The sequence below is a fragment of the Scatophagus argus genome, chromosome 19 (genome assembly GCF_020382885.2).
Source record: "Scatophagus argus isolate fScaArg1 chromosome 19, fScaArg1.pri, whole genome shotgun sequence".
Taxonomy (NCBI): domain Eukaryota; kingdom Metazoa; phylum Chordata; class Actinopteri; family Scatophagidae; genus Scatophagus; species Scatophagus argus.
In genome coordinates, this window is record NC_058511.1 from 5661349 (window position 1) to 5688441 (window position 27093).

At 39.8% G+C, this 27093-nt stretch overlaps 3 protein-coding genes across 5 annotated transcripts; all 3 read right to left on the reverse strand.

Annotated features, from left to right (window-relative positions):
* Positions 1–128: 128 nt before the first annotated feature.
* rars2 (arginyl-tRNA synthetase 2, mitochondrial) lies at positions 129–7206 on the reverse strand. 2 transcript variants are annotated; one of them, XM_046373101.1, is made up of 20 exons: positions 6977–7205; positions 6708–6781; positions 6505–6607; positions 6247–6330; positions 6063–6163; positions 5916–5971; positions 5359–5442; positions 5193–5269; positions 4898–5056; positions 4647–4753; positions 3828–3923; positions 3679–3739; positions 3092–3168; positions 2793–2917; positions 2154–2221; positions 1917–2026; positions 1370–1465; positions 1171–1245; positions 959–1022; positions 129–331 (listed from the first exon to the last, which is right to left on the reverse strand). In XM_046373101.1, exons 1-20 carry the CDS (start codon positions 7010–7012, stop codon positions 245–247), a joined length of 1740 nt encoding a protein of 579 aa, XP_046229057.1. In that variant the 5' UTR covers positions 7013–7205; the 3' UTR covers positions 129–244. The 2 variants fall into 2 exon arrangements, 1 of the variants encoding a protein (XP_046229057.1); XR_006841645.1 differs by lacking the exons at positions 129–331; positions 959–1022 and having other exon boundaries at positions 1231–1245; positions 1811–2026; positions 6977–7206.
* Positions 7207–8388: 1182 nt separating this feature from the next.
* akirin2 (akirin 2) lies at positions 8389–11829 on the reverse strand. The gene is made up of 5 exons (XM_046373454.1): positions 11290–11829; positions 10600–10734; positions 9892–10041; positions 9719–9790; positions 8389–9061 (listed from the first exon to the last, which is right to left on the reverse strand). The coding sequence occupies exons 1-5, from the start codon at positions 11459–11461 to the stop codon at positions 9051–9053; spliced, it is 540 nt and encodes a 179-aa protein (XP_046229410.1). The 5' UTR covers positions 11462–11829; the 3' UTR covers positions 8389–9050.
* A 2710-nt stretch (positions 11830–14539) lies between these two features.
* Positions 14540–17694, reverse strand: cnr1 (cannabinoid receptor 1). 2 transcript variants are annotated; one of them, XM_046373452.1, is made up of 3 exons: positions 17493–17693; positions 17294–17382; positions 14540–16570 (listed from the first exon to the last, which is right to left on the reverse strand). In XM_046373452.1, exon 3 carries the CDS (start codon positions 16523–16525, stop codon positions 15116–15118), a length of 1410 nt encoding a protein of 469 aa, XP_046229408.1. In that variant the 5' UTR covers positions 16526–16570; positions 17294–17382; positions 17493–17693; the 3' UTR covers positions 14540–15115. The 2 variants fall into 2 exon arrangements, with proteins under 2 accessions (XP_046229408.1, XP_046229409.1); XM_046373453.1 differs by having other exon boundaries at positions 17299–17694.
* Positions 17695–27093: the final 9399 nt, after the last annotated feature.

Consider the following 27093-nt stretch of genomic DNA (forward strand, 5'->3'; position numbering starts at 1 on the left):
TAAGCTACTCTTTGTGCTCAGAGCGTACGCAGTCTTACCGATCAATCACAATCGATCAGTTGAAAAGAAAAACTTTATATTACAAACAATATTAGGAAAAGGAAGTACTTTTAAAGATTTTATTTTGAAAATATGGTTTTGGTTTTTTTTTTACTATTTACATCACACTTTAACTGGTACCCATGGTACCCATAGCAATTTAAAAAAAAAAAAAACATAAATTAAGAAGAAACTTTGATGAGTTTCACATTCGGTCGACTGGTGTGATGCCCAGGATCCTCATCCCGTTGGCCAGGACAGCGCTGGCGCCGCTGAACAGTCGTAACCTTGCCTGTTGGTATTTATCAAAGGAGACAACATTTGTGATTAACAGGTGATGAGCAAACTCCAATGTTGGAGACTAAATTACATAATCTGTGTATCTGATTTATTCCCTGCATCGAGAGGCTGATTTTTCTGTGCTGTGATGCAGACGTCGGGCGTTTTTCTTAACTGTTCTTGCAGAAACAAGGTTATCATTGTGTGCTACTACTGTGTATTACTGTGTATTTAAAACAAGACTGTAATTTTCACATCGCAATTGACAGTCTTTTCTTATAAACAAAAAGCTGAATTCAGAAGTAGTTGTGCAGTCTCATTCACTAAATGCAGCCTCATTTGGTTTCGTATGACCAGTAGCTCATGGTGGCTAAAATTTACGTTAGCAAACTTGTTAGCTTGATGACTCTCCTCTACAGCATTTAAATTAAACCGTGCAGACAAACACACAACTAGAGTTTAATCTATTCACCAATAATTCCACTTTTAAATCTCTATGCTGGTCAGAAACACGATTTTCCTTAAATTTGTCAATCCAAACTTTAACTGCAGAGGCTGACGAGGGCATGATGATGCATGTAAAGGTGAAGCCGTAGATACAGTTTGTCCATAAGTGATTTTTTTTTTACTCTCTCTTTACCTGTGCAACATCCTGACAGCTTCCTTTCACCGGCAGCTGTCTGTGCGCTGCGGCGATCAGGTGGCTGGAAGAGAATGGAGGAGACAAACATGAGTATCCCTCAGTACACAGATTAATTACAACATGAAACACCTGGACACACAAAGAGACACCTTTACGGTTACACGGACTGTTATAAACTAGGTAAACACTGAAGAGTTAAGTTAGGCTACCTCAGCTTCAGTAAAAAGTTGACAAGGTGTTTGGGTTGCAGATCCTGGGCCGATTGGTACAACACCTCATCATAGCTGCGAACAAAGAGCAGATGGAGGCATTTGTTTAACAAGGAGCAAATACTGAATACATGTCATACATTTGGCAACACGCAGAGGAATTAAGGGATGGCAGCTTTTGAAGAAGCAGTCTGCTTACCGAAGGAGATGCTGCAGGACGGTGACACTCATCTGATCAAGTAGGAGGGATGCATCAAATACAGATGCTGCCACACCTTCATTTGTCTTGATTAAACTGCAGTAAGAACACAGTAAATCAGTAGATGACAGGGAAGGTGCAATTAAAGGACAGCAGGTGGTTATCGTGTTTAGTACAATAAGCAAACACTAAACCAACAGGGAAGCCTCCTCGCTTCAGCCAGCAGGTGCAGTGTTTAAAATAGCATGAAGACTTTCTGTTCCTGGTGCTGCAAGGTTGAGCAGTGGTATCCAGTCTTAAAACAACATTAAAGTGCCCCGTATCAACACTGAAACCGGTTTTGGTTTCTGTGATCACTGCTCCTGTCCAGTCATGGAAAAGATGAGAAATCAAATCCACACCCTGTCATTCTCTGTAAAAACATTTTGCAAAGATCCACACCTTTACTCAGTCTACTGAACCTTTGTGTGATCTGTTTGCACAGAAGGTGGGCGTCTGTCAAGTTCGTTTGCAGTTTTGTTATTTTCAGCAGCGGATGAACGCACACCTGCGGAGTCGAGCGTGTGTGTACTGGAGGAAGACTCCCGTGTCTCCCTGAGCCTGCAGCATCCTGTCCCAGTCAAACGTGTAGTCTGACTGCAGTGGACTTTTGAAGTCCTGAAACACACAGTGCAAAGACATTAACTCTCTCTTATCACACGATGCAAACAAATCAAGAAAGAGGCAGATGTGGAACATTTGGCTGAATAGTCGAGCGCACAGGTAAGATTTAAATCCAGTTCACCTGGATTATTAGTGCACCAATTCCCACTTTCTCTGCTGTGTCCTCTGGGTTGTCCACTTCCTTTGTTGCTGCGGAAAGAGGAGGAGCTGGTGTCACTTCTGTCTCCATATACAACTACTTCCTTGTTCCCTCATTTTTATCTTGCTCGTTTGTCATCTTATAGAGATTTAGATGAATAAATGTCAATTAATATCCCTGCCAAATAACCAAAATTATCTCAATATAAATTAAACTGCGGCTGAGACAAATTCCATGTTGAGCTGCGGGTGGTGTGTTTGCCAAAATTAAAAAGACAGTCTGTCCCAACTGAGTCCTACATACTGATCTTAAAAAGTGTACTATTTTTGTGGTTAGTATACGAGAAATCAACATACTTCATACTTTTTTTTTTTAAACTTGAATGATTGTTTGTTATAAATAACTGAGCGACATGGTTAAACACTGCCAGCAGATGCTCTCTTGTCGTAAGATAAGCATGCAAATGTGTCAAAGGTCCATTTAAATATACCACATTATTCACACTGTGCACTGATACTATTCTGATTGTATATCAAATACCAGGATGCCACATATGCTAATATATTTTTTGATAAAAGTCATGTGTGCCGAGTAACTCGTCCAACGTGTGACAGGCTTTACTTTTTGACTGGCTCATGTTGTGCAGCATCCTGGTCCGAGCCTCATCCAGGATGTCTTCCAGAAACACCACCTCCCCGCTGCGGGTCTTCATGCCTCGCACCAGGCCGAAGGGCACGTGCCGACACCTGCAAACACACTATCCATTTATATCCCTTATTGTAAGCAAAAGCAATTCAATTTACACTGTAATTTACACTTATGAAAGACGTTAAACATCCACCACTAACTTCCAGCAAACTGTTTCGATTAAGCCTGACTACGTTACGTGTGTGTTTGTGTTCAGGCATTTCTCTGGCTACCTGTCAGCCCAAGAATGTCCCATAGCAAGCAGGATCTGGAAGAGCTGGCTGAAGTGACTCGCTTGACTTTTATCTGTCTTGGAAAAAAAAGACCAGCTGATAAATATGCAGCAGAAAAGGGAAACAAGCCAGCGATTTGAAAGTAGTAGAGATAAATCCGAGTCAACCGTTGAATACATAATGGCACAGAGGGACAAACGCCATCTAAACTCGGATGAAGTGACTCCACGTTCACACTTCAGCAGCCACAACACAAGCAACCGAAGCTATGAGCCTACAAGTGGCCTTTGAGTTTATGGAGGAAACAGGTTCCCCTCTCCTGTGCATTAAAGACAGAATATATCCATAGTAAAGTACAGTATTTTGTTGAGCTCTGAACTTGCATTATTCCAAATGTTTCCAACAATGTTCAAACTGCTGTTTTTACTTTTGTTTTCATCAAGAGACCCCTGCCGGTAAAAACTACAAACTGAGCATTTAACTGAGCCGAGTGTCTCATGTTGTAAATATATGAAGACATGTGAAGTTACCCCAAGTGTCCCGTTAAGTCTTTCAAACGACAGCAAGGTGTGCAGCAGTTTCCTTACCACATAAATCATCTCGTCAAAATTGTATTTTTCGGTTCGGTCGATGGCTGCAGCAACATCTCTGAAATGCAGAAACACAACGGAAAGTAAGCTATTATTGCCACTTCACTAAACAACTGAATCGTTTCTGTACTTCGACCGGTGAGGACCTGGTGATGTAGAGGCTGGTGCCGTCACTGCGGAGCACCGTGCAGACGCTGCTCATGTCTCCGGCAGGGGACAGGTCCACAACGGCTGTTCCCTTCCTGTAAATACAAGTGCACGGGGACTTTATCAATACATCAACATCAATAATCAAAGAGCAGACATTCAGCTCGTTTCACATGTGAAAGATCCATCTTGTCTCTGAGCAGATGCTGATATTCATAACTAATGCGTTTCAGGTAGTGATAACGTGGGTGGCTAAACACTGGCAAAATGAGCAGCTACTCAACATTTCTCCATGTTCCTTATAACTGACCAGTCAGTGGGTATTTTTGAGGCAGATATTATATATTGTTACATCAACTAATACACGTTTGATAAGATTTTTTTTTTTAAATTGTGTTTAAGATACATATTGAGCGGGACATTTAACAGCTGAAAAATCGACTTGTCAGTGCTCTCATGCTGCTTCTAAAAAACCTCAAACATGCCTTTGGTCCTTTGGTAGCTGTAGTAAAACACATACACCAGTAAGGATCTGAAGTAAGTTACAATCAGCTCAAAATGTTGGCAATTTATGTAATTTCATTACTTGTTTTTACAATAACTTCAGTGGGCCCTGAACATCAAAACACACACATAAAAGTCAGCCAACTACACGGCAACGTCACTCGTTTTTAAGTTCATATTGTTTAAATACTTGATCAGTCAGATCCAGTGTATAAAAAACTGGGAGAACTGAGCTGAGCCTTCTAACACGTTAAGTTCATGTCTGTCACGCCAGTTACTGACTGCTACAGGCCATCACGCATATTGTCACATACTCAGAGGTTTTCAACAGGCCTTGGCTCTGCAGCTGCCGCACCACATCCTGGGCCTGATCCTGGTGAAAGGACTCCCCAGAGTAAACATCAAAGTGGACCCCTAACCGCTGAAAAGATTTGAAACAAACATCAAATCTGACAATCACCGATTATGGCGTTTATTCTGCTGATATTCTCTTTTCCCCTGTCACAAGTTTATGTTTCAGAGCGCAGGTTTTGACCCTGCTGTTATTCAGTCCAGCTGACTGCACCTTGTAAATGTGTTGATACTCGTCCACTGTGATCTCTCTGAACTGTTGCCATAAAGACACGGCGTCGCTGTCACGCCGCTCCAGCTGTCTAAAGAAGTCTCTGGCAGCCTGCTTCATGTCCTCATTGTGCTCTGCCTCCTTGTTGACTCGAACATAAACCTGCAAGACAAACCAAGCTGACACAGAGATGTTGTAGAAAAGCCTCTTTGCATGTCAGCCAAAACACCTTTTAGGCTCCTTGTGATTTGCGTCAGTGAGTGTCTTTTTTTGTCTTTATCCAAACAAGCAAACTCACCTCAAACAAATGCTGTAAGGGATTTTGTTTCAGTTGCTCTTGACATCCAAACTGGCCAAACCCGACTCCCAGCAAACCTGAAAGCCAAGAGGGGAAAACTGGTTTTGCCACTAAAGCATTTGGGTCTCTGTGAGACCAGAGGTCACCTTTTGAACGTTTTACTCACCAAACTGCATGCCCCAGTCTCCGAGGTAGTTCATTCGGATAACATTATTTCCAAGACTCTGCTTTAGATTAGCAATAAAGTTACCTGCAGATGGAGATTATATTTTTTTATTCCAGTTAGCTGACTTCACCATCAGTTCAAAATATATGTTTACAGTATGGCCCAAGCGATTCAAGGTCTTCTGAAGCTGATACAAATTTGGATAAAAATCTGATAATCTAATCTGATAGTCGGCTGATATTCATTTGCTTTACACAACTTTTCTTTACAAAATAAGCATTTTTGATAAGGTTGTCTCAAACCAGTTACTGAGCAGTAAAGAATTTACAGCCGACAAAATAAACTTGTCACAAATCTGGTGGAAAAACTATAAAATGGTGACTCTGTTTCAAAACACGTCTGACATTTTTTGCTTTGTCTTCTTGTCATTTACCTACTAACACCCACGCTGACATCCTTACAATGAGCCAATACGGGCCGATCACGTGCATAATAATCAATATAACTATTTTGGTTTGAGTTACTGAATATATGTACATTCATAAGCCAAAACTCACCAATAATTGTAGATCGCAAGTGTCCTGCGTGGAATTTTTTGGCGATATTTGGAGAGCTGTAACGTAAAAACATGTTAACTCTGTGCGATGACAATCAGCGTGGAGAAGACATCACATGTAGTGTTAAAGAAGACTTGTCAAACATACCTGTACTCAATTAATGTTGTTCCTCTCTTCAGAGTATTGAAAAGTTCACTATTCAACCCAAATTTCTCATCCTCCCCCTTTCCAAATGTCTCCAACATTTTCTAAAACAGATGATTGTGCGTCAGATTGTGGTCACAGGGACAGTTAAGTTTACCACCAAAGTGGATAAGAAAATGTGACAAACCTGGACAAGAAGTTTGCGATTAACTTTAAAATTGATCACTCCACTTCCAGCTGAAATGTCTTCCACCACACTGTCCTGCTTCAACTGGAAAACGCAAGGAACGTTTCACAGGAAAAAGTACAAGACCTCGTGTCAGTTTGTCTGCTTGTCTAACAGAAGTCTGCACTTCATAGACAGCATCATTTAAAAAGCAGTCTCTTTGATGAGTAAACACATCAGGTCTGCCCTTGTGCAACTTTCCTCCAACACAAATCTTACCTGGGCGGCCAAGTCTTCTGTCTGCACCTGAATGTCACTGCTGGACGGTAAAATCCCATTGATTCGTAACGTGCTGATTGACAGTTTGAAGTCGGGATTCTGCCTGAGGAGCACAAGTTTCAGGGAGTTTTATCGAAATGGCGAAAAGGCAGACACACAGAGCAGACCGTCTGACATGTGAGGTGATGTTCAACACACTTAACTGTTTCTTAAAAACCGGAACCGCTGACAGAGCTGGTATGAACGCATCCTCCGACTGCTGCAGCGTCCCAGCCAGCTACACGTTAAATTACACAAACAGGTACTAGATTTCAATAAACACCACAATGAAGTCTGCTTAGAAAGCGTAGACTGGCGGTTTTATGCATGACATTTCTGCATCCATCTTGTTTTACTTGTTTCAGGGTCAACGCATGCTGCTAAGCTAGCATCAACACAAAGCGTCTTCTTTTAAATCTTTCTGCTTCATTACCTTGGCTGCAATTCTTCGCCTGAAGAAACAAGCCATTTTCTTAAAGCTACAAATCGAATATATTAATAAACATGCTGCAAAATAAGCTGCAGTGTAAAGCTGTATGATTTTATCTCACTGACTGAGATACGGTACTTCCCTCTTAGCCATGCACAACTTCCTGTCGGCTCGTCCCATCACAGACTTTGTTCGCTGGTAACGTCACCGACTACGTCACCGACTACAAAAGGTTGGCTCGATATATTCACCCTCGCTGCCGACCGATAGTGCTTATCCGGGTACTTGATCGCCCGAAAACCAGGAATTAAACCTTAAATGTTTTCCTGTACATTAAATATTGATGATGATTAAAAAAAAATAACCACCAAAGAAAAACACTCTTAGGTATTCCTATATAATTAAAAAAATGTTTAAAAAAATAAAAACAAAAACAAAACAAAACAAAAAAAACCTGGCTTGTATAAAACCCACCCGTTGGCGTTGATACGATAAAAAGATAAGATAATCCTTTATTAGTCCCATAACTGGAAAATTGCAGTATTACAGCAGGAAACAGGATATAGAGGGTACAAATCACACATAATAAAGGGAAGGATGTGCATCAAAAGAATAAATACGCGAGAAAGTACCTGCAACTGTACACAGTACAGAGAAGAACTAAAGACTATTTATATCAGAATCAGAATCAGAATCAGCTTTATTTGCCAAGTATGTGTGACCATACAAGGAATTTGACACCGGATTTTTCTCTGTCCTGTGCACCATACAAAATACAAAATAGCAATAATAATAATAAAAATGAAGAAAATGAAGAATAAAGTATTTACAAGAAAAAGAGAAAAAATATATATATATATATATATATACATATATATATATATACATGTAGTGCAAACAGTGGAATGATGTAATATTATACACTTGATGCTTACTATAAATATGTCAGATGTATTAAAACTGATTTTTTTTTCCCCTAATATTGACACTCATTAAGCTATTTTGTACGCACTTGCCTGCTTCATTGAAAAATCAAAGGCTTTACAAGAAAACAGTTTATTGACAAACCTGTGCAAGAAACACTCCCCAAAGTGTTGACAGGAAGGTCTCAGGTTTCTACCAAATAACAGTGGATTGGTTTGTGGACAGATACTTTTATAATCATTTTATTAAATACTTTACAAAGTACTTTAATATCTTAAAAACAGAAAAATTAAATTTCCCCTCAGGAATCAAAGCCTCATCTTGTCTTATCCTTGTATACTTTGTGGTTGGGATATTTTGAGCACCACAACTGAACTGAACTCACTCCCACATCACTCAAACATACAAACAACTGATCTCTTCCAAAGCTGGCGTTGACTGTGTTGACTCCAACAGCCATTACAATTTAAAAAACACAACAAGCCCAAACAGACATTTCTGTAAACACTTTATTCATTCACTTTTTTTTTTCTTTTTTTTTTTGAATCAAAGCCCCCTTTTTTATACCTACAGCAAATAAAAATCATGAAATTTTAATACAATGAATAAAAGTCAAGCAAGAAAATAAAAAAATACAGTGTATACAAATGTAATAGCAGTATTTGCCAGTACAGTTTAAAACAATGCTGAAAAAAGCCAAGACGAGTGCTCCTGGAGTCCACACTGGAGGTGGCTTGGATTTGTCCACTCGTCAACGTTCGATCCCTTTTACAAAATGTACAACTAAACATCCCGTCTGTGAAAAAACTAATTTTGACAAAAATAAAATCAAAAGGCTGAGTGCGTGCTGGCAGTCAGGCTTTTTAATTTCTGTTAATTTTTTTTTGACGAAGGCATCAGAACAAAGCCAAATAAATATTGACAGTTAAGAGGCCACTGGTAGAGTCACAGAGGGTCTTGAAACAGGTTGGCAGCAGGAAGCCCTCCTAACTCTGGCAGACACAGCAAACGTGGATGCCACCGACTGATGCCTGAGGCAGTGAGTCCACATAGAGGTGATATGGCACAGCTAGGAAAAAAAGTCCAAACAGACCCACTGAGTCCCTGGAGTAGTTTGCCGTAAATGTTATTCCCGGGTATCAGATGCCGACACTCAGGAAACATCTGTGGAGGAAAACCACATGACATTAAAACAAGAGCAGGAGGACACTTGGATATTAGCTCAGTTAATTTCACAGTGTAGTTTGGCCTTCTGTTGGTCAGGGCAGACCTGCACTCTTAGGCATGAAAAACAGCCTGATGTGTCGTTTCCTCTTCTACTAAATCTGCTTTACTAGACAGAGGAGTGTCTCTTTCTCAAGGTCCACAAATTCAAAACAGACTTTGGCAAAAAAGAAAAAGAACTACAACAGGAAGTGAAACTGGATCACCTGATGTCTTTGGTGTCCAATTTAGAGTACACTTTGGCTACTCCTCTACCTGTGATGGTCACTTCTGAGTGAACAGCAGATCTTTAGGTTAACTATAACTTTGTCTGGGCAATAGTTTCAGTACATTGGGTGCACAGGGTGCCCATGCAAGAGAGTGTTAACTGCTCTCATTCACACATGTGGGTTAAAAATTAGGTAAAAGTTGGACGACCAGGATTCAGAAGATTTAGAAGTATTTAATAAGCAAATGTTTTCTCAGGCTTGTGATGAGTGGAAACTCTAAAAATATGTGTTTACAAAACATTATCAACTACGAGACAAACCCACAGAGCAAGTTTTCTAAAGAAAATGAGTGAGACACAAAGCATTTGGCAATAATAAATACACTTACAGCTGGCAGGCTGCTCTCCGAACCTTCGCATCAGCTGATCGTGTGTGAACTTGACGAACGCATCATATTGCTCTGTTGGAACAATAAACGTTTATTGGTACTAGTATAATAGAATTACTCACAACAAATGAATTTTCTACACCATTAAAAAAAAAAACATATAGATATCAGACCTGCAAGCTTTGTCGTCAGTATCTCATCATACTCTTCACGGATTTTGTCCTCTCGTTCTTTGAGTAGTCTTTCACAAATCATCCCAACCTGCCTGAGGGAGAATAAAGGCTGCTCTTTCCTGGTGGGAGATGAGGCACCTGAGGATGTACCTGTTTGGAGAATTAAAAAAAAAAAAAACAAGCAACAGAATATAAGATTAAACACTGCAACTCTGTCAGTTTCATATAAAAATAGATATTACACTGCAATCACCCAACTTTAACATCAAAAAAGTATGTCGGTGTTTCTCATCTATCTGAGTGTTGTTGATAAAAACTCCACAATAAGAGAAAGTGAAACATCTCTATTTATCTTTTGTTTTTTTCTATGGGTGTTTCCTAAGGGTTTGGGATTTGTTGGTAATCAAAGATAAAAACAGTCTAACTGGTCAATGCCAAAGTGGGTGGATATGCCATCACTGGTAACTAGGCAAGCCAAATCAAACTGCGCTCCAAGATAAAACGACTGCCAGGAAGGCAACAGACTGAATTATGAAGTGGTGACAAAATGACAAAGTTCAGTTTAAATTTTACACAATAACCTTGTGCATTTTCAGGCTTGCTGTCTATGTTATCCTTTAAATTCTGAGCTCTGACTAGGTGGGGGGGGTTAATAGATTTGTGGAAACTAGTCAATATCCTCATAAAAAGTGTTCCATTGGTAGTTACCAGGCAGAGCAGATCCACTGTGAAAATTCTGCAGGTCTAGAGGACAGCAGCCGTCGGCCTGCTGGAAAGCACTGTCCAGGTGTCGTCGTTTCTGCAGCCGCTTGTATTCCTGCTTGATGTTGTGTAGAATTTGCTCTGAAACATGAAAGAAAACATTTGTTGTATTACACAAGTTATGGAGACAAAGTCATTTCAAAATTCACACATTGGCTTATTTATGTGGCCTTGCTGATGCATCATGTATTTCGACATTTAAATTGACAATGTAAATACGTCTGAAATTCAGTGAGCATGACATACTGTAAGAAGGACAACATCTATTAGTTAGACAGCAGTAACACAAAGCTTACACAAATGTTTCCTGTTATTCACTTAACTTCCCCAAACTAATGTAAATTAATGCTAAAAATCCAACAATCATAAAAATGTGCTACACGGTGTATGCCGAATTTGCAACTGGCCCTTAAAGATTCACATAACATCGTCTACAATACTGGATAGCCGACACGGATCATTTACAGCAAACATCTACATCTAATTTTAAAAGTGTACACGGAATTTTGTCTACACCAAACGACACACACCGGCACACACTGGGGAAATGCTAAATGGCGTACATAGTAACGTAGACCAGACTGTTTACACACTTCAGATTATATTTAAATATATAGTTTAGGCTTAAATTCCTACCTGTGGTAAGTCTGGACGACACTTCCCCGAACGGTGACGGCTCCATACGCAAATATTTTTGTGGTGAAGATACTGGAGACATGATCGGGGCGCACCTCCTTCTTTTAGGCGAAGCTGGATTCATTAGCGGATCAAAGTCCAGGGTCCTTTTCAGAGTAGCCCCACAAGCCATCACGATAAACTACGCCTAAAAAGCTAAAACAGATATCCTAAAATTTGCTGTAATCTGAAGAAGTCGATGACCTGGGCCCCGGCTCTGTGCTGCTAATGTTAGCTCACGTTAGCTCGGTCAAACGACAGAAGCGATTCCGGGCTTCTGACAAATAAGCACTTATTTCGTCTCTCGTTGCCTTGTACTGATAAATCTCATTGAGTCGAAGTCACTAAGTATATATTGAAACAGTATGAATAAGCTAACTAAAGGTAGATTTGGTGTAAAACCAGATGATTGCAGATATTAAAGCACTAGTTCCGAGTGTTAACTGCAACGGCGCAGAGAAGCTTACCTTTTATTCCGAGCTATTAGATCGCTTTCGAGCATGCGCAAAACATTGATCGCATGCTGGTTCTTGTAGTTTTTTCCCCTATCGCGTACATTATTTTTATCAGCTTGAATACTACATTTCCCGAAAGCGTTGAAAATGTGCTGTTTTTAAAATTGTTTGCTAACAAGCACCCCCCACTAACCACACTTTCACGTATTGCTAAAACGTTCGTATAAAAACAGTGAAATGCATTTCAAACAATAAAAATAGTTTTAATATGATATTTATTCTAAGACAGAAACCTATCGCACAATATTACTGTCAAAGAGCGTGACGAAGATTTGTTTAAGAAGTTTGAAATTAACAATGACCATCTAAACTCAGTCTTTCTAAGCTGAGTCAAGCATTAACATTAATTAAAAACCCACTCCAGCTTGACTAAAATAAAATAACAAACAATATTTCATCTAATGTTTATATTTAATGGTAACAAGTTATTTAAAATAGAATTATTTCAGCAGTCCCATGAGCAGGGTATGTTGAAGTATTAAGTGCTTACTATTGATATCAAAAGAAATTTTATGTTATGTCCAACACCCAACATGTTGGCCTAATTGTGGCTGCAAAACTTCCTCTCTGGTTTGAACTTTTTGATTTGAGACAACATCCACACACACCCAAAAAAAATTCCTTCCCATCACCACTTCCTCAACTTCCTCTGTTCACACACATATGTTGAAGTGTACAGAAAAGGAGAAGAATCTGTGGGCCACTGGTATTTCAACACTTGTTCTCCAGCCTCAAGCAAGACGTTTATATTAAAAAAAAATTACAGAACTACAGTAGGCTGTCGTAATCCTCCAGTGTCAAGCTGGAAAGTTTTAACAAATTAATTGGACAGAAAGAAATCTTAAATTCAATCATTGTGTTACACTTTGTGGTCAAAGCGCAACTAAGGTTGCAACAAAAGATTATTTTTGTTATTAATTAATCTGCTAGTTGCATTCTCAGTTATTTGTTGGTGTATAACATCAAAACATGGTAAAGCTTTCCAAAGTCCAAGCTGATATCTTCTAATTGCTTATTTGCTTTGACAGTCAACCATCACATGAGACAAATTTCAAAAAGCAAACACTCACGACTGGGAACTTGAACGAGGTCATCTTTTGTCACTTTGTTTGAAAAATGAATTAAACACTTATATAAAATAGTTGCTGATTGAAATTCTGTCCTGTCCCATTTGTTTTTTGTTTGTTGAGTTTCAGTAAACCAGCCTAGTGACTTTTCATAGATTGACGTATTTGGTAGATAAATGAACAAAATCCTGTTGACGTCTGTGTGAACAGATGCTGCAATTTTCCTTTCCCTCCAAGCCAAGAGATGAAGAGAACAGAGCAGGTGTGGCTGTCAGACGATATTGTGGTATAGCCATTTTCTTGCAATTTGTCACTTTTTTTCAGTAACCTGAGTCACACTAAAAAAGCTTAAAATCAATGTTTAGAAATGTCCTCTTTCTTCAAAAAGTTTGCCACTATTGACAATGTTGGATATTCCACAAGGGGGCACTGAAACATCACTGCTGCCTTTGGGTTGCCGTCAGTGATCAGCTCAGTGCTCGGCTTCCTCTTTGAGAATCTGTTCTTCTTGAATCAGGGACTGTTGGGTGAATTAAGCAAGATGTGCTGTGACTTTCCATTTACTGTGATCAAATAATCAAATAACTGCAGGCAAAATGACAACCAGCTGCAACTTTATTCAAAAGTTTGAAAACAGCAATACTAAAAACACTTGACTGATTGTGATTTTTAAGTCATAGTTTCCTCATTATGCCACCACTGTACAGAAGCCACTTGACACTTTGATCTTCAATACTCAGTAATACAAGAGGCAGCAAAGCATATTGATAAACAGCTGTCTGGATAACTTTACACCAAGATAAATGTCTACAGAACAATTGTGCTGTGAGATTTCTAGATTAAAAAGTACTACATCACATGTTCTCAGTTTCTTTTGTAAGGCCAGTTGTCCACAATGCATACACACAGACTTCCATTCAAGTTACCAGCTAATGAAAATACCTTTGTTTCTTTGTTTAGATAAGTAAAATTAACAGCAGACATATTCTTATTTAGAGTTACGTTGAAAGTACTTCACTAGGCCTGTGCATGGGTTACTTTTATTTTTCGAAATGATGCCCCGCTGCAACAGTAGTAATAAAACAACTCACTGCAATGATCAAAAGGCTTGGGGTTGGAAACATATCACCAAGTCACAAGGCATCACACACATAGGCTGAATCCAGTAAAGTCATACATTTGATAAAAGCAGCTATAGTCAAAAACCACTTCTGTTTTGTTACAGTAGTGACCAGCACACTGCATCCAACTTTAGTTTTGATGAGTTTAAGTTTTCTGCCAAAAGCTTCTTGTTGTGTTGGCTGTATAGCTGAACGAACACTTTATTTCGCAAGAGAACACTGTACAGTTATTAGGTTTACATTTCAACAAAGACACGTTACTCTAAAGGTCTAAACAGCTAGCGAGTAAAGAAATGGACAACAGGGACGACCGTCACTCTGCCACAGAAAACGCCATTTCAGATTCGACATACTCAGAAGCCGTGAATCCATTTACCATCCATCTCCTTAAAGTTTATTCGTGATGGCGATAAATGTTTTGTTTTGTTTTTTATATCTTGAGCATGAATCTCATCTCATTTCTCAAAATCTCTTCGTACATTTGCCACTCACTGAGTGTTGTCAGATGAAGTACAAAAATTACATATTTAATGGCAATTTTGTAAATAAACAATCAGAGTCATTTGAGCTTTTTTTTTTTATCATTTCCTCATAGAAATGTTTGTGTGTAGAATGTACATGAAGCCTGCAGAAAGTCAGGGCGCAATATTTTCTTATATTTATGGTGAGGTGTTAAATTCTAAATGACACAGTAAAACATCTTGAATCAAAAACGTCAATAGCCCCTTATCCCATAAATGAAGATATATTGTTTTCAAAACCTGAATTCACAGTACAAAAATATAATATGCCTTCACTAACTGGATATCATGAAGTCTATGGTGAACAGCAGACTTATGATAGTCTTTGATAATACTTCCAGATAATGAGTCCTTCCTATAAACCGGCAATACCATTTGGCACTTTGGCACACTATGTACTCACACACTAACATAAAATAATACGACCACAAAAGCATCAATGTGAGGATGTAAGTCAATACTTTTTGTTCTGTGGTATGTCTATCTTCTTCTTTTTTATTGTGTTGAATGGCATTGTTTGGGAAAGATGACATTTACACAGTTTCCGCCTGTGTCCATGCTGATTAGACGGCCTCTGCAGAAGTTTCAGTCGACACAGACATGGTTACTTTGGCTATTTTCACAGTGGTCTTCACACAGCTCTCTGCAGCCCTGTTGGCAGAAATGTTGGTATTTCTGTTCTGGCAGTCTGACTCAAGGCTATTGTCCAACTGCTGCGCACTACCCCTGCAGGCATGGCAGGAGCTGAGGAAGGCGTGCCGCAGGTCCTTGCTCCTCAAGGCGTAGATGATTGGGTTGACAGTGGAGTTGAGCAGGCAGAGCATGCTGCAGAACGCAAATACTGTCTTGATGTCATCGTCCATCCTCCAGAAGAGGTCATAGACCATGATGGCCAGCAGTGGGCCCCAGCAGATGACCAGCACCACCAGGATGAGCACCAGGGTCTTGGCCAGACGGATGTCCATGCGTGCCTGCTCAGGGCGTGTGGTCTGCACTTTAGTCCCCTCTGCTGTATAAACAACAAGGCTCTTCTGGGAGGTGCGGCTCAGCATTCGCACAGCATGGTGATGCGCTTTCCACAGGATGTATATGTAGGCGTAGATAATGAAAAGAACCAGCACACTGGTCACACCGATCCAGAACATCAGGTAGTTCTCATCAATCAGGGGGAATATGTCTGAGCAAACAGAGTTGAGGCGTTTACAGTTCCAGCCCAGCAGAGGTAGCACTGCGATGACAATAGAGATGGTCCACATCATACAGAAGGCAATGACAGCCTTGGTCCGTGTCACGATGCGCCTGTAGGCAAGAGGTCGGTGTATGGAGATGTAGCGGTCAATAGCGGTGAGGAAAAGGCTCCCCACGGACGCAGTGAACGATGCTGTGACTCCACCCAGCTTGAAGAGAAAAACATTGGGGCTGTCCTTCTTGTGGAAAACATGAAAGTCCAGAAAGCTGTAGACAAATATAACACTTCCCAGCAAGTCAGCCACAGCCAGACTGCCGATAAAGTGGTAGGATGGCCGACAGCGGAGGGTGCGGGACTGCAAGATCACACAGAGCACCACCAGGTTCTCCAGTACCGTGAAGGTACCCAGTGTTAGAGACAGCACAGCCACCGCCAGCTGCTGGCTGGGGGTCAGGATCATGAAACACTCCATGTCCATGAAGTTCTCCCCACACTGTATATTGTTAGTCTCATCTCTGAATGTGCTCCTGTTGCCAAACAAGTCTGTGGCATTGGTGGGGTAGAAGGGGATGCCTTTGAGGATGAGCTCCTCATCTGCAGGTACCTTGTTAGGGAAGGAGTTGCTGCGGAAAGCAGATAAGGGCTTCTGCAGAGAGAAACCCGCCTTGAAGTCTACATCACTGAGGGGGTCATCATAGTTAGCGTCGTTGGAGCCCAGATACTGTAAACCAGATGTAATAGTCCGGAAGGTGGTGTCTGCCACACCGTCAAGCACAGATTTCATGGCTGTGTCTGATTGTAATACGGCAGTCTAAGAAGCCTGGACAACCTACAAATTGATGACAAACATTTCAGACATGTTTGGGAAAAAAAAAATCTACATTTTCTGAGTCAAATAAAAATATTTAAGAAAATTTGCAGGAGTGCGTTGAGTCAGCACCTTTTACATTACAATGCCTTTAACATGAGATAAAATATAATTCACACTGTGCAAACATTTCTTATTGTAACTATTCTGGCACATTCTGAAAACCTGAATCTGAAATTTTTTTAATGCATTTTATATAGTTTCCAGAGTAGATTTAAACCATATCTGGCCCCTGGGAGCTCTGAGAGCTGATGTGAAGACTGTGTGCACCCTGTGCACCCAGCAACAGACAAAAAATTATTAACCACTGAGCGCTTGCTTTTCAAGAACAGAAAACCCATTTAATTGTACATATTGTGTTGTGTTGTATGTATGCTCGAATTTCGGTAGTCTGATGTAACAATAAAGAGGAATAACATAATTGCTGTTACGTTATTTATAGGCTATGTATGCAAAATTTGTCAAGTTATTTTAATTTTATGCCGTTTAGAAAGTCTGATAAATAATCTGCAGGAGTACAGATTTATCGTTAATTCATTCAAGAAACCGCACAATGAAAACGAGAAGAAAACATACTTTCATGCTGGGACAAACAACACAGCTCACTTAAAGTACTGATATAAGCTGGCAAAGAACATTAAAAGTCGTAATCAAACATTTAAAAGAAGAAAAGTGCCTCTTTACCTTACATAATTTTTTCCATGTGCGCAGAATCGCCCTTTATCGCCGCGCGTTAATCCAAGTCAGAGGCGCATCATCCAAACAGCAAAGATCTTACATAAAAGGAGAGACAACCGCCGTGCATGTGTTAGAAAGAAAACACAATTACACTCATAGTTATCGGTTTCCTTTTCTAATTCTATATGTAACATAAGTTTTTCACATGTCTGTGGAGATGGCTCTGGGTGTGCGCTCCTGCGTTTATGGATAAAGGCTGTGGCTGCTGCTGCTGTTGCTGCTGTCGCTGCTTCTGCTGCCTGCTCCAGCGTCTCTCCACCTCTTCAGTCTTCACACTTATGAAGCGTCGCTCCTACAAGCCCTGTCACGTGTTTCCATATAGCTTTTTTTCCCTGCCCAACCCATGAAGCCGTCAAGCCCGCTGCACAGGAACAAGCGAGACGACAGGAGTGGTAGATGAGGCTTTATGAAAGGGGTCTGATGTGAAATCCCAAAGCTCTTCCCAAAGCAGATGATGTGCTCGGACAAAGAACCAGCATCAAAAACTAGATTAGGAGAAGCTTAGGTTAACCTTATCTTCCTAATTCAAGAGGTAACTGTGTGAGCACGATTTCAGCATGGAACAAGAAGCTGCATTTCTCCTGCAAAATCTCCACATGAAGGTAACTTTCTGGTGGTACTGAGCAGGCTCTGCTTTCTACACACTGACAGGCAGATGGAGGCTGCAGACTTCATTGATAGTCACTGCACGGCTGTTTATTGTGTGAATAATTAACCAAAATTGTGAATCTCAAAGAACAGAAAGCATACAGCAGTTCATCATTTTGATTTTGGCTGTTCTGAGACCAGGCATGTAGTTTTTACCTGATATTTTCTGATCCAGATACTTATATATGCAATACTACATGTATACACTGTAAAATTAAACTTAAGCCTCTTATCAGTATAAACCAGCTAGTTATCAGCACATTCAGTCAGACTACACACCATCAAATTAACAAGTGAGATCCTGCTATGAATCATAATAACAAACACAGCCTTTGCTTGGCCTTAATAAAAACTGATTCAATTCACTGACTATAAATGATCTAATCTCCATGCATTCATGTGGTCAGATCCTTGCAAACATATTAGCGTTTTTTTCTTCTTCTTTTTCTTCACAGTCTTAAACATTGGCAGAACCAGTGGTCCAAGTCATGGAGGCAGGTGCTGAGTGGCAGCATTGTGCCTGATAAAATCAGAACAGATGCATTAATGGTACATTTTGCAGCCACAGAACATGAAAACCTTGTTCCACTTTGGGACTGAAATGAGGCTATAGCTCTATTATCATTATCACAGGTGTAATTATTAATATCACTCAGCCATGGCTGATGTCTGAAGGGAACAAAATGTCGCTACACAAAATGAGAAGACATTTATGGCCAGCTAATGATAGAAAATCTAAAAAAAATGATGTTCAGCTTTAATTTCTCTTTTCAGGCTAAATTTACCATTGTTAGTGTTAGCAGCTGAGTGACATGTAACCAAGCTCATCCTTTGCAGTCTTTAGGCAAACTGAGAAAGAACACATTATTTACAGTCATGATCTGCTGGATCAAATCTGAGCTCCACACACTCATTCAAACAGGAGTGCGGCCCTAAATGAAAGCCCTCTTCCTCGCTGATAACTGATTAGCTCCAGCAGAGTAACTGGCAGATAAACGTCTTGTTCTAGGAAACATCAAAGGGCTGAGGAGAGGAACACTGATTCACTTCCTCCGCTCAGGGTTTCTCAGATTGTATGCTTGAAATGAGGATCTTCCAGCTTGCCTCTTAAACCCTAGGAGGAAAACATCACCTCCAGATACACTTTCACTGTTAGAGAGCATCCACCTGTGATGTTTTAGTGATTCTAGGAGTAATGTTTTGATCCTGTGTTGTGGTTCACTTCAGTGTTTCTTGATGACTACTGAGTTTTGTCTCTTACATTTCTGGGACTTTCTGGGGAATATTGTTTCATGCAAGTAGCCTTATAGGAAAGGTGTGGTCTTGCTAGGAAGCCAAAGATCTGTGCCTCTATGATAACCACTTCATCTATCGAGCCCGTCTTTTGTTAAGAAATCCACGTCTCTGCCATCTCTATGTGCATTATGTGCCAGTTTTCTCGTAAAATTGCAGGATTTAAAAAAGGGGATGCAGAAATGGATAGTACATTAGCAACAGCAGTTCTTATAACAACTATTTTGTCTTACGTTTGACTTGAGCCTGATATAATTTGACAACATGCTGAAATCTGCAGGGGATTTTTCATGCAGCCTAACGTAATTTCTACAGACTGCATGATGAAGTGTTAGATACATTTCACTGTCAACTGGCAGCAGCTAAATATGTCTCTGTGAGACCAATGTCTCTGAAGCCTGCATATCTAAAATCCTCTCGGAACTGGGCACAATAATTGATTGTCTTTTATGTCTGTTTATTAATTGAGCTATAAATATAATTTACTTCTAACCTGCCATAAAACAGCTGCAGACGTGGTGTCCAATAAAGCATAATTCTTGTTCTGAACAAAAGAACCTGAAATAGAAAATAGTAAATGTTCCAATAAAAATGAACACATTTAGAATTTCATCAGCTTATTTTTCTGATCCCAGCAACTGAGACATTGTAATATGTACCACATGGAGCAGTTAGACATTAGGCAGCAGGGTTGGTTTGCCAAACTGACTGGTGTACTGTGACAGTTTTCTCTGACTTGGTTGGCATGCTAACCTGTGAGTGAGCAATGAGTGATGGCTCAAGCAAAGCTCACGACCATCTGTGTTTCAGTTGTGGTACATAACATTTTGTCCTTCGGTGACTCACTTTTGAGTCCATGGATCAGAGAAAAGAGCTCAGGGTGGGGTGGTGGTGGTGGTGGGGACTTCAGTTAGTGGAAGGAAGTCTTTTGTGATCCAGTTGTTATTTGACTAACTGCCTTTCAGTGCTAAATGTCAGATTCCCCATTTTAGGTGTGTTCAGTAAACACTTTGTCCACTTGATTAAATTGATATGCATGAATAGGAAATTACTTCTATCATGAAACAAAATAAACTTCTGCACTTGTCTCCAACATTATTGTGTAAGATATGCCAACATTAAGGTACATGAGCTGTTACAACAGCTGATTGTGTTACCCTCAGGTGTGTTAACTAAATGAAGACACATTTTTAAACTGATAGGGGTTGTAACACACAAACTATTTCTTATGTAAAGGATAGCTGTTACGAAATACCCCCGTGAGCCTGACGGATAAGCGGTATAGAAGATGGATGGATATGTTTGAATTTTTATGCAGTGACCACCCTGTTTGATTTTACATAAAAACTTAGTGAAGGATTTACAGATAACTAGTGGATCCCCATCCAGGAGTGCAACAGGTTAAATAAGTACCCATAAGTGCCTCTTTGCCTCACATGATTCATCTTCCACTCATGCTGGATGATAGCATCAGTGGATGACACCCCACATTAAGGTTGTTCCATATTCAAGGCTTTCTCAGGAAGGAGCCCTGGCTGACAGAATTCATGCCAATTCCCTATATAGCCAACCTGACTAATGCACCAATAACAACCTCATTAATATGAGAGGCCAACTAAGAATAGATTAAACGAAATCTGTCTTGGATTCCTGTATTCATCTCAGTTTTCTTTCCTACTGGTATTCCCCTGATCTGAGCCTTAAGATTGCTGCTCTCCTTGAGAAACACGAGAGTTCAATGCTTTTGCTAAATAGGCTAAACCAGTGATTAAGGTTATCACATGGCCTATGCGTGAGTCAACTGCATCTGAAAATAGGCCACATGCACTGTAAGCAGATACTTTTGTCTTTTCACCAGTAAGCAGTTCAACTAACTTGAAGCTCATTTTTCACTCGTAGCACTTGTGCATAACTCGGTGAAATGCTGAAAAAACTACGAAGACGAATGAGCTGTTGTCTGGTGGCTCCATAAATAGATACAATCCAGCTATAACGTCTGTGTGTTAATGTCACACAGCAGCAGCTGCATCATCAGTTCAAGGCAAATTATGGTTTATAGCGCTACAACGAGTGTATGAACTTTTGCTCAATTATGCCGAACGCTGAATAATCACAAGCAGTTGCGATGAACAGATTTGATTAGTTTCAAAACAGTAGTTAGGGGTCATCTGTATCTATTGTGACTGGAGAATACAATCTGTATCACATTATCAGTTGTTCCTATTGTTAGCCCTTCCCCCTTGAAAGCCTCTGTAATTTCAGAAGGGCACCTCATATTGAAATACTGTCAGATAAATACTGGGTTTGTTTATGCTTTTATTGATTTGATTTTTTTTTTCTTTTTGTATTTGAAGACACTTTTTCATGTACAAATCATACAGACCTGCTTAAGTGTCTTTTAATCTATGTTTTGTTGAATGCAAATGAAGTTTAAAATAAACTTACATATGATTGACTCTTTTAATGCGTCATTTGCAGTCAAAATTCACTAAAAAACATAAGTGCAAATAATACCAGCAAATACATTATCGACCTGTCTGTTTGTTTATGTACATATGTTCAATATGTTCAGTTTTTCAGTGAACAATATATGTCTGTAAATACACTGTTTGTTGTTTGATTTCTCATAATAAGTCAATGTGGACACTGGAAGACAGGCATTTCGTAGTGAAAGAGCAAACAAAATGTACTGCAAGTGGGACAAAAAAGGGCAAAATCGGCATTTGGTTATCTTCTCTTTTCTGCTAAACTTATGTGAAATGAAATAAAATTGGTACGTCTCACATGGATGAACAGCTCTCTGCTGCTGCATGCCGACTGATGATACTGCCTTTGCAAGCCTGCCCATATACACTTTATGAAACATAATTCAGAAAGACTAATGTGGCTGCAAGAACTGCACTCTAAGCTGAAAATCAGGATCCACAAAGTAGTCCATACCTGCTTCACATGCAGGTCTCCGTCGACTGTTTTTATCCCATAATCCTAATGAAGGAAGCATGTGTGTTTATAAATGGAAGTTTAAGGATAAGCTTTGTCTTGACAGCTGACTTCAACAATTAACTTTCAGCTTTCAAAAGAATTGTTTCACATAAAAACAGACGTGTAAAAAAGGCTAGTTGTGGTTTGACATGGAATGAATCAAGGAATCAAGGAATCAAGGAATCATGGAACTTTATTGTCATACCAGCTCACAATCACATGTTTATGGTACGAAATTAGGAATTATGAATGAATGAAGCTATGAAACTATTTCTTAACTAGGAACAGTGACTTTACAGTTACATTTTTTGACATAAATTAAACAATATCTGTCCAGAGCAGATACAAATGAAGCGTGAAGTAAGATTGTTTTCATGATAGTTTCCAGGCTGAACAATGAACTTTTAAATTAAAACTTGCAAATCACATTTCATCAGAATAATGAAGTCAGTGTGCTGAAAGCTCCCACTGTTTTTAATGACCACAAATGACTGGTAATAATTTGATCGTGCAGATTTTATCGGTCGGATTCTTGCGCCGGTCCTGCTTAGCATTCTTATTATTCTCATTCATTCATTTTGTAGCAAGTATGTCTGTTTTATGGTCCAACTGGTTTTGTTATATGAGACCTTCCTGGTATCCCGTGATTAATAAAGTAAGTGCAGTCATTCAAGTGCAGATGTAAATGTTTAATGACACATACTAGGTGGTCTGTTTGCTGTTTGTAGTTATTTTCTCTTCTGACTTCATCAGGCTATAATCAACAAGGTGCACTAAAACAGTCTAAATTTCAGCTTGTTGAAACAGTTCAGATAAGGATCACCACCCCTGAGTAGGAGTTCACAATCCTCCCAGAACAAAGAGTCCTGTCCCATCCAGGTGACGGGGGCAGTAGCGATCTTCCAGTCCTATTCTTCAGAGAGTTTAAGAAACATGGTGAAACTGACCGCCTGTCATGCAGGCTTTGTGTCAGACAGACTGCGGCGGTGAGCGGATACGAGCCGGGCAGCTGGTGAGGATGCCTCCTGGAGGGGCTCAGGGTAAGACAGACAGGGAAGAGATCTCGGGGGCTGACCCAGGACACACTGGAGGACTACATATCCCATCTGGACTGGGAATGCCTGAGGCTTCGTCTCATTAAATCTTACTACTGACAACAATAGCTGCATGTGAATCAGAATTTTGAAAAAGTATTACATTTGAGTGGAACGGGTTTTGTCCATGGAAACTGGGCAGTATTAAGTAATATTAAGTGACACATAAATATAATGCCAGGACACTCCTGATAGTGATTCATCTGTAGTCTTCATAACACAGTGAGACATCTTAGTTGTGTTAAAAAACAATATTAATAATATCTTGATCCAGTAGACACCAGTTTATTTCAGTCTTAATGTGGTCTCCAAGTTGTGCATTTGCAGGTGATGATAAATGACCCCTGAGATCGCAATTTGGTGACATCAAGCTTTTAATAGTGGACCAAACAAAAAGGCACCTGAACCAAATAATGACCAGATATCTGCAGCTCAGGAAGTATCATGAAGACATAAAATATCAATAGTGGCAATATTAAATCCAGCAACTTTTATTAAGATGGAAATATATCACCTTTATCATACCTTTTGCTGCGGTGTTGTACCAGTCTACAGAAGGCATAACGCAATTCATTTTAATTCAGTGTGATCTGAATGTTTGTTTACAAAATGTTCCACCACATTTTAAACAAAATTGATACTTATGCACATAAAACAGGGTACAACAGCTCTAAAATGCATCACTAACTTCAACCACAGATTCCCAACCGTCAGTCAGGAATATAAAGCAAGAACTTACAATTCACTGCAGACTCAGAGACTTATTAATCTGGGCAGCAGGCCTGTACGGTTACTCCAGGCCATAAATAATAAAAGACTTTGTGTCATTATAAAATGTGCTTGTGTACAAGCTAAAACAAAGCTTACACCCTGACCTACTGTGTGCACCTACCTGCCTGTCTGTGAAGCGCAAACATCACATCTCTCCACTGAACTGGCACGATTGCCTTAGATATACTGTTGGCATGACAACCAGTGAGGATTGAAATGACTAGTCACATGATACAGCCAAGGTTGCGCACAGACAAAGAGAACATAATCATCTTTTCCACAGGGAAAGACTTCACAACAATCAGCGTTGCACCAAAATAGGGGCCAATAACAAGATGTTCTGTGCCAATTATCCCAGGGACATCCAGTAGGTGCAAGGATGCCTGCTCTGCTGCACAACAGAGCTGAAGTGGGTGTATATTCCTGCCCAGCACATCGTGATCTGACAAGTGTTACTGAGCCACGCACAAATGGTGCATTACAGCTCCTTGAGGAAAGGTGAGGAGACAAAAGATAAATGAGTAGGAAACAGCAAGCATCTGTTGCCTGAACGAGACATCATGGTAACCAAATCCCTTTGAATGAGATGTTGGTGTTGTTGCATCATGAGGCTGACTATTATAGCAGGCCGCTGGACACACAAGGTCACGGACAGTCGATCCCAGCTGGAGAGTGAGCACTGAGCGACTGCAATCGTTAGCACAACAGTCCCAAGTCCTCAAAGACTTCAGCACAATTCTCACAACCTTTACCAACATGGGCCTATATAGTCCCTAAAATGTGCCACGTTATGTATGTGTTTCTATTTTGTTTCTGTGTTGAATGTGTTTCATTTACATTTTACTGGTTTAAGTGCAGTATTTGGTTTGACGCAAACCCCTTATTTTTCTGTGTAAAGGTGGATCCTGTCTGCTGAACTTTGATTTGATTTACTCCTAAAATTACGTAGAGTAAAATAAATGAAAAAAATTGCCTTTTTCTATCTTTCAAAAACTAGAAAGTTCTGCTGTAGAGCTCTGACTGGAGCTAAATTCCATGTTTTTCTCTGAGAATCCATTTGTACCGTCAGGGTCTTAGACAGGATTATGAAAATATTGAGGGCCGGAGTCCAAAGTCCCCCACCACAACCCCATCCACATAATCTAATAGCCACTGTTGGACTGCAAATAGCAATTCATAATTTAATATCTGGCAATTATTTCCTCATGTAATTATTTACAAAATGATCACTACAACATTCCAGACAGCAGTTTTGTCCGATCAAAAGTCCAGAACCCATATATAATCGAATTAAAAGCAGAGGTTTAGCAAGATTTAAATTTCACTCTGAATTACTGATTTGCCTGTTCAATTTAAACTTTTAATTGAATGTAACTGGCGTTCAGCACTATTATGCCTCAGCAGGCTGCAGGCTGTTGTCCTGCCTTAATTACCATCAGGTCTCGATATGTAATAAGCAAAAGCAGGTATGTCTGTCCGATCCACAAAGATAAAGCTGCTATTTCAACACAAATATGCATCTCAGTTTCTGACTAATATTATCCAGTATTACCCCTCACCCTCTCTCTGCCCCACTCACACAAACACAAGCTTTTAGTTCAACACACAGGTGTACACAGTGACTATCAGCCCTCTGACTCGGAACTTTACCAGACATACTCACGAAAACACCAGACATTGTGGCTTAAAATCTGGTCATCTGGAGTACTTCCACAGCTGCAAAGTGGGTAATTTACATAGTTTAGTACCCAAACAAAAATGTGCACAGCCTGCTGATGTTTACCAGCTTTCCATGGACAGTGGAAGAGTTTGTGTTTCTTTCAGTTTACCAGCTGTTCTAGCCCAGCTTCAGTATCAGATTTGGGAAAACACAGCAAATGTTTAATATGTCAGCTATTTGGGATGAGCTGAGTCATTCTGCAGGAGAAGCTGTGTTTATATGTTATATGCTACCGCTAGAAGCTTAGCTAAACAAGACAGGGCAAACAGTCAGCCTGGCTCTGATCGACAAGTCCTCCAAATTTAATGACAAAACAACACATAGAATTGTTTCCTGATCTAGTGGCACAATGACATCATTTGTCATCAGTTATATGATGTGAAAGCACTGTGGTTAAGGTTTAGTTTAGGCTTCGGCACAAAGATGACTTGGAGACGCTTAGGGAAACATCTTGAGTTAAAACAATAAACGTGTTTCTGGAGTGAATGATGTAGTCCTGCTATAAAATAGAGAATACTGACAGTCAGTTGGAAAAGGGAAACAGCTGTCTCCAACAGACTTTTTGTCGTGACAGATGCTGACGTTCTTCTCTTCTATTTGGTGGCAACAAAATCTGCACCACTAAAGACAATTTATGTAAACATTATCTCTCATTTGTTTAATCTGTAAAAATACAAAGTGCAAAAACAGCAGGTTGTGTTTTTACAAAGTGGTCACTATTTCTTGGCCAAAACGCTAACTAATCCTTTTTATGGATGAAATAAAGTGAGCTTTAAAAATGTTGGTAAGGAGGTTTCATTTCACATTTGGACAGAGTCCAGACTAGCTGTTTCCTCTACTTCCAGTGTGTATGCTAAGCTAAACTAACCGGCTGTTGCTCCAGCTTCATAACGCAAACGCACGAGCGGCATAAATCTTCACGTCTAACTTTAAACTAATGTAGAAAAACTTCAAATGCAACTCTGTGACAATGAAAAGAATAAAGTTTTCATGTAAATGTCTAAACTTTATTGACACAAAGGTTCATTTTCTGAAATGTACATTAATGTTCAGTTTGAATCCAGTCTGCGTCCTGGTATGATTTATGTAGGCAGATTCACGATTAACATCCACATAAAAATCAGATTTTTCTCTGCTGAAATGCAGATAAGATAGGAAGAAACTTTAATTACTTTCTGGGTGCAACTGAGATGATGCAGCAGTCTTATTGTAACAAGACACATTAGGAGAGTCTAAAG

Coding starts and splice junctions, on each gene's coding strand:
- rars2 (XM_046373101.1), bottom strand. CDS start 7,012: ATGGCTTGTTTCTTCAGGCGAAGAATTGCAGCCAAG. Junction 1,466..1,916: donor ACACACGCTCGACTCCGCAG/GTGTGCGTTCAT, acceptor TTCTTACTGCAG/TTTAATCAAGACAAATGAAG. Junction 332..958: donor GCTGTCAGGATGTTGCACAG/GTAAAGAGAGAG, acceptor AAATACCAACAG/GCAAGGTTACGACTGTTCAG.
- akirin2 (XM_046373454.1), bottom strand. CDS start 11,461: ATGGCTTGTGGGGCTACTCTGAAAAGGACCCTGGACTTTGATCCGCTA. Junction 10,735..11,289: donor GTCGTCCAGACTTACCACAG/GTAGGAATTTAA, acceptor TTCATGTTTCAG/AGCAAATTCTACACAACATC. Junction 10,042..10,599: donor CAGTGGATCTGCTCTGCCTG/GTAACTACCAAT, acceptor TTCTCCAAACAG/GTACATCCTCAGGTGCCTCA.
- cnr1 (XM_046373453.1), bottom strand. CDS start 16,525: ATGAAATCTGTGCTTGACGGTGTGGCAGACACCACCTTCCGGACTATT.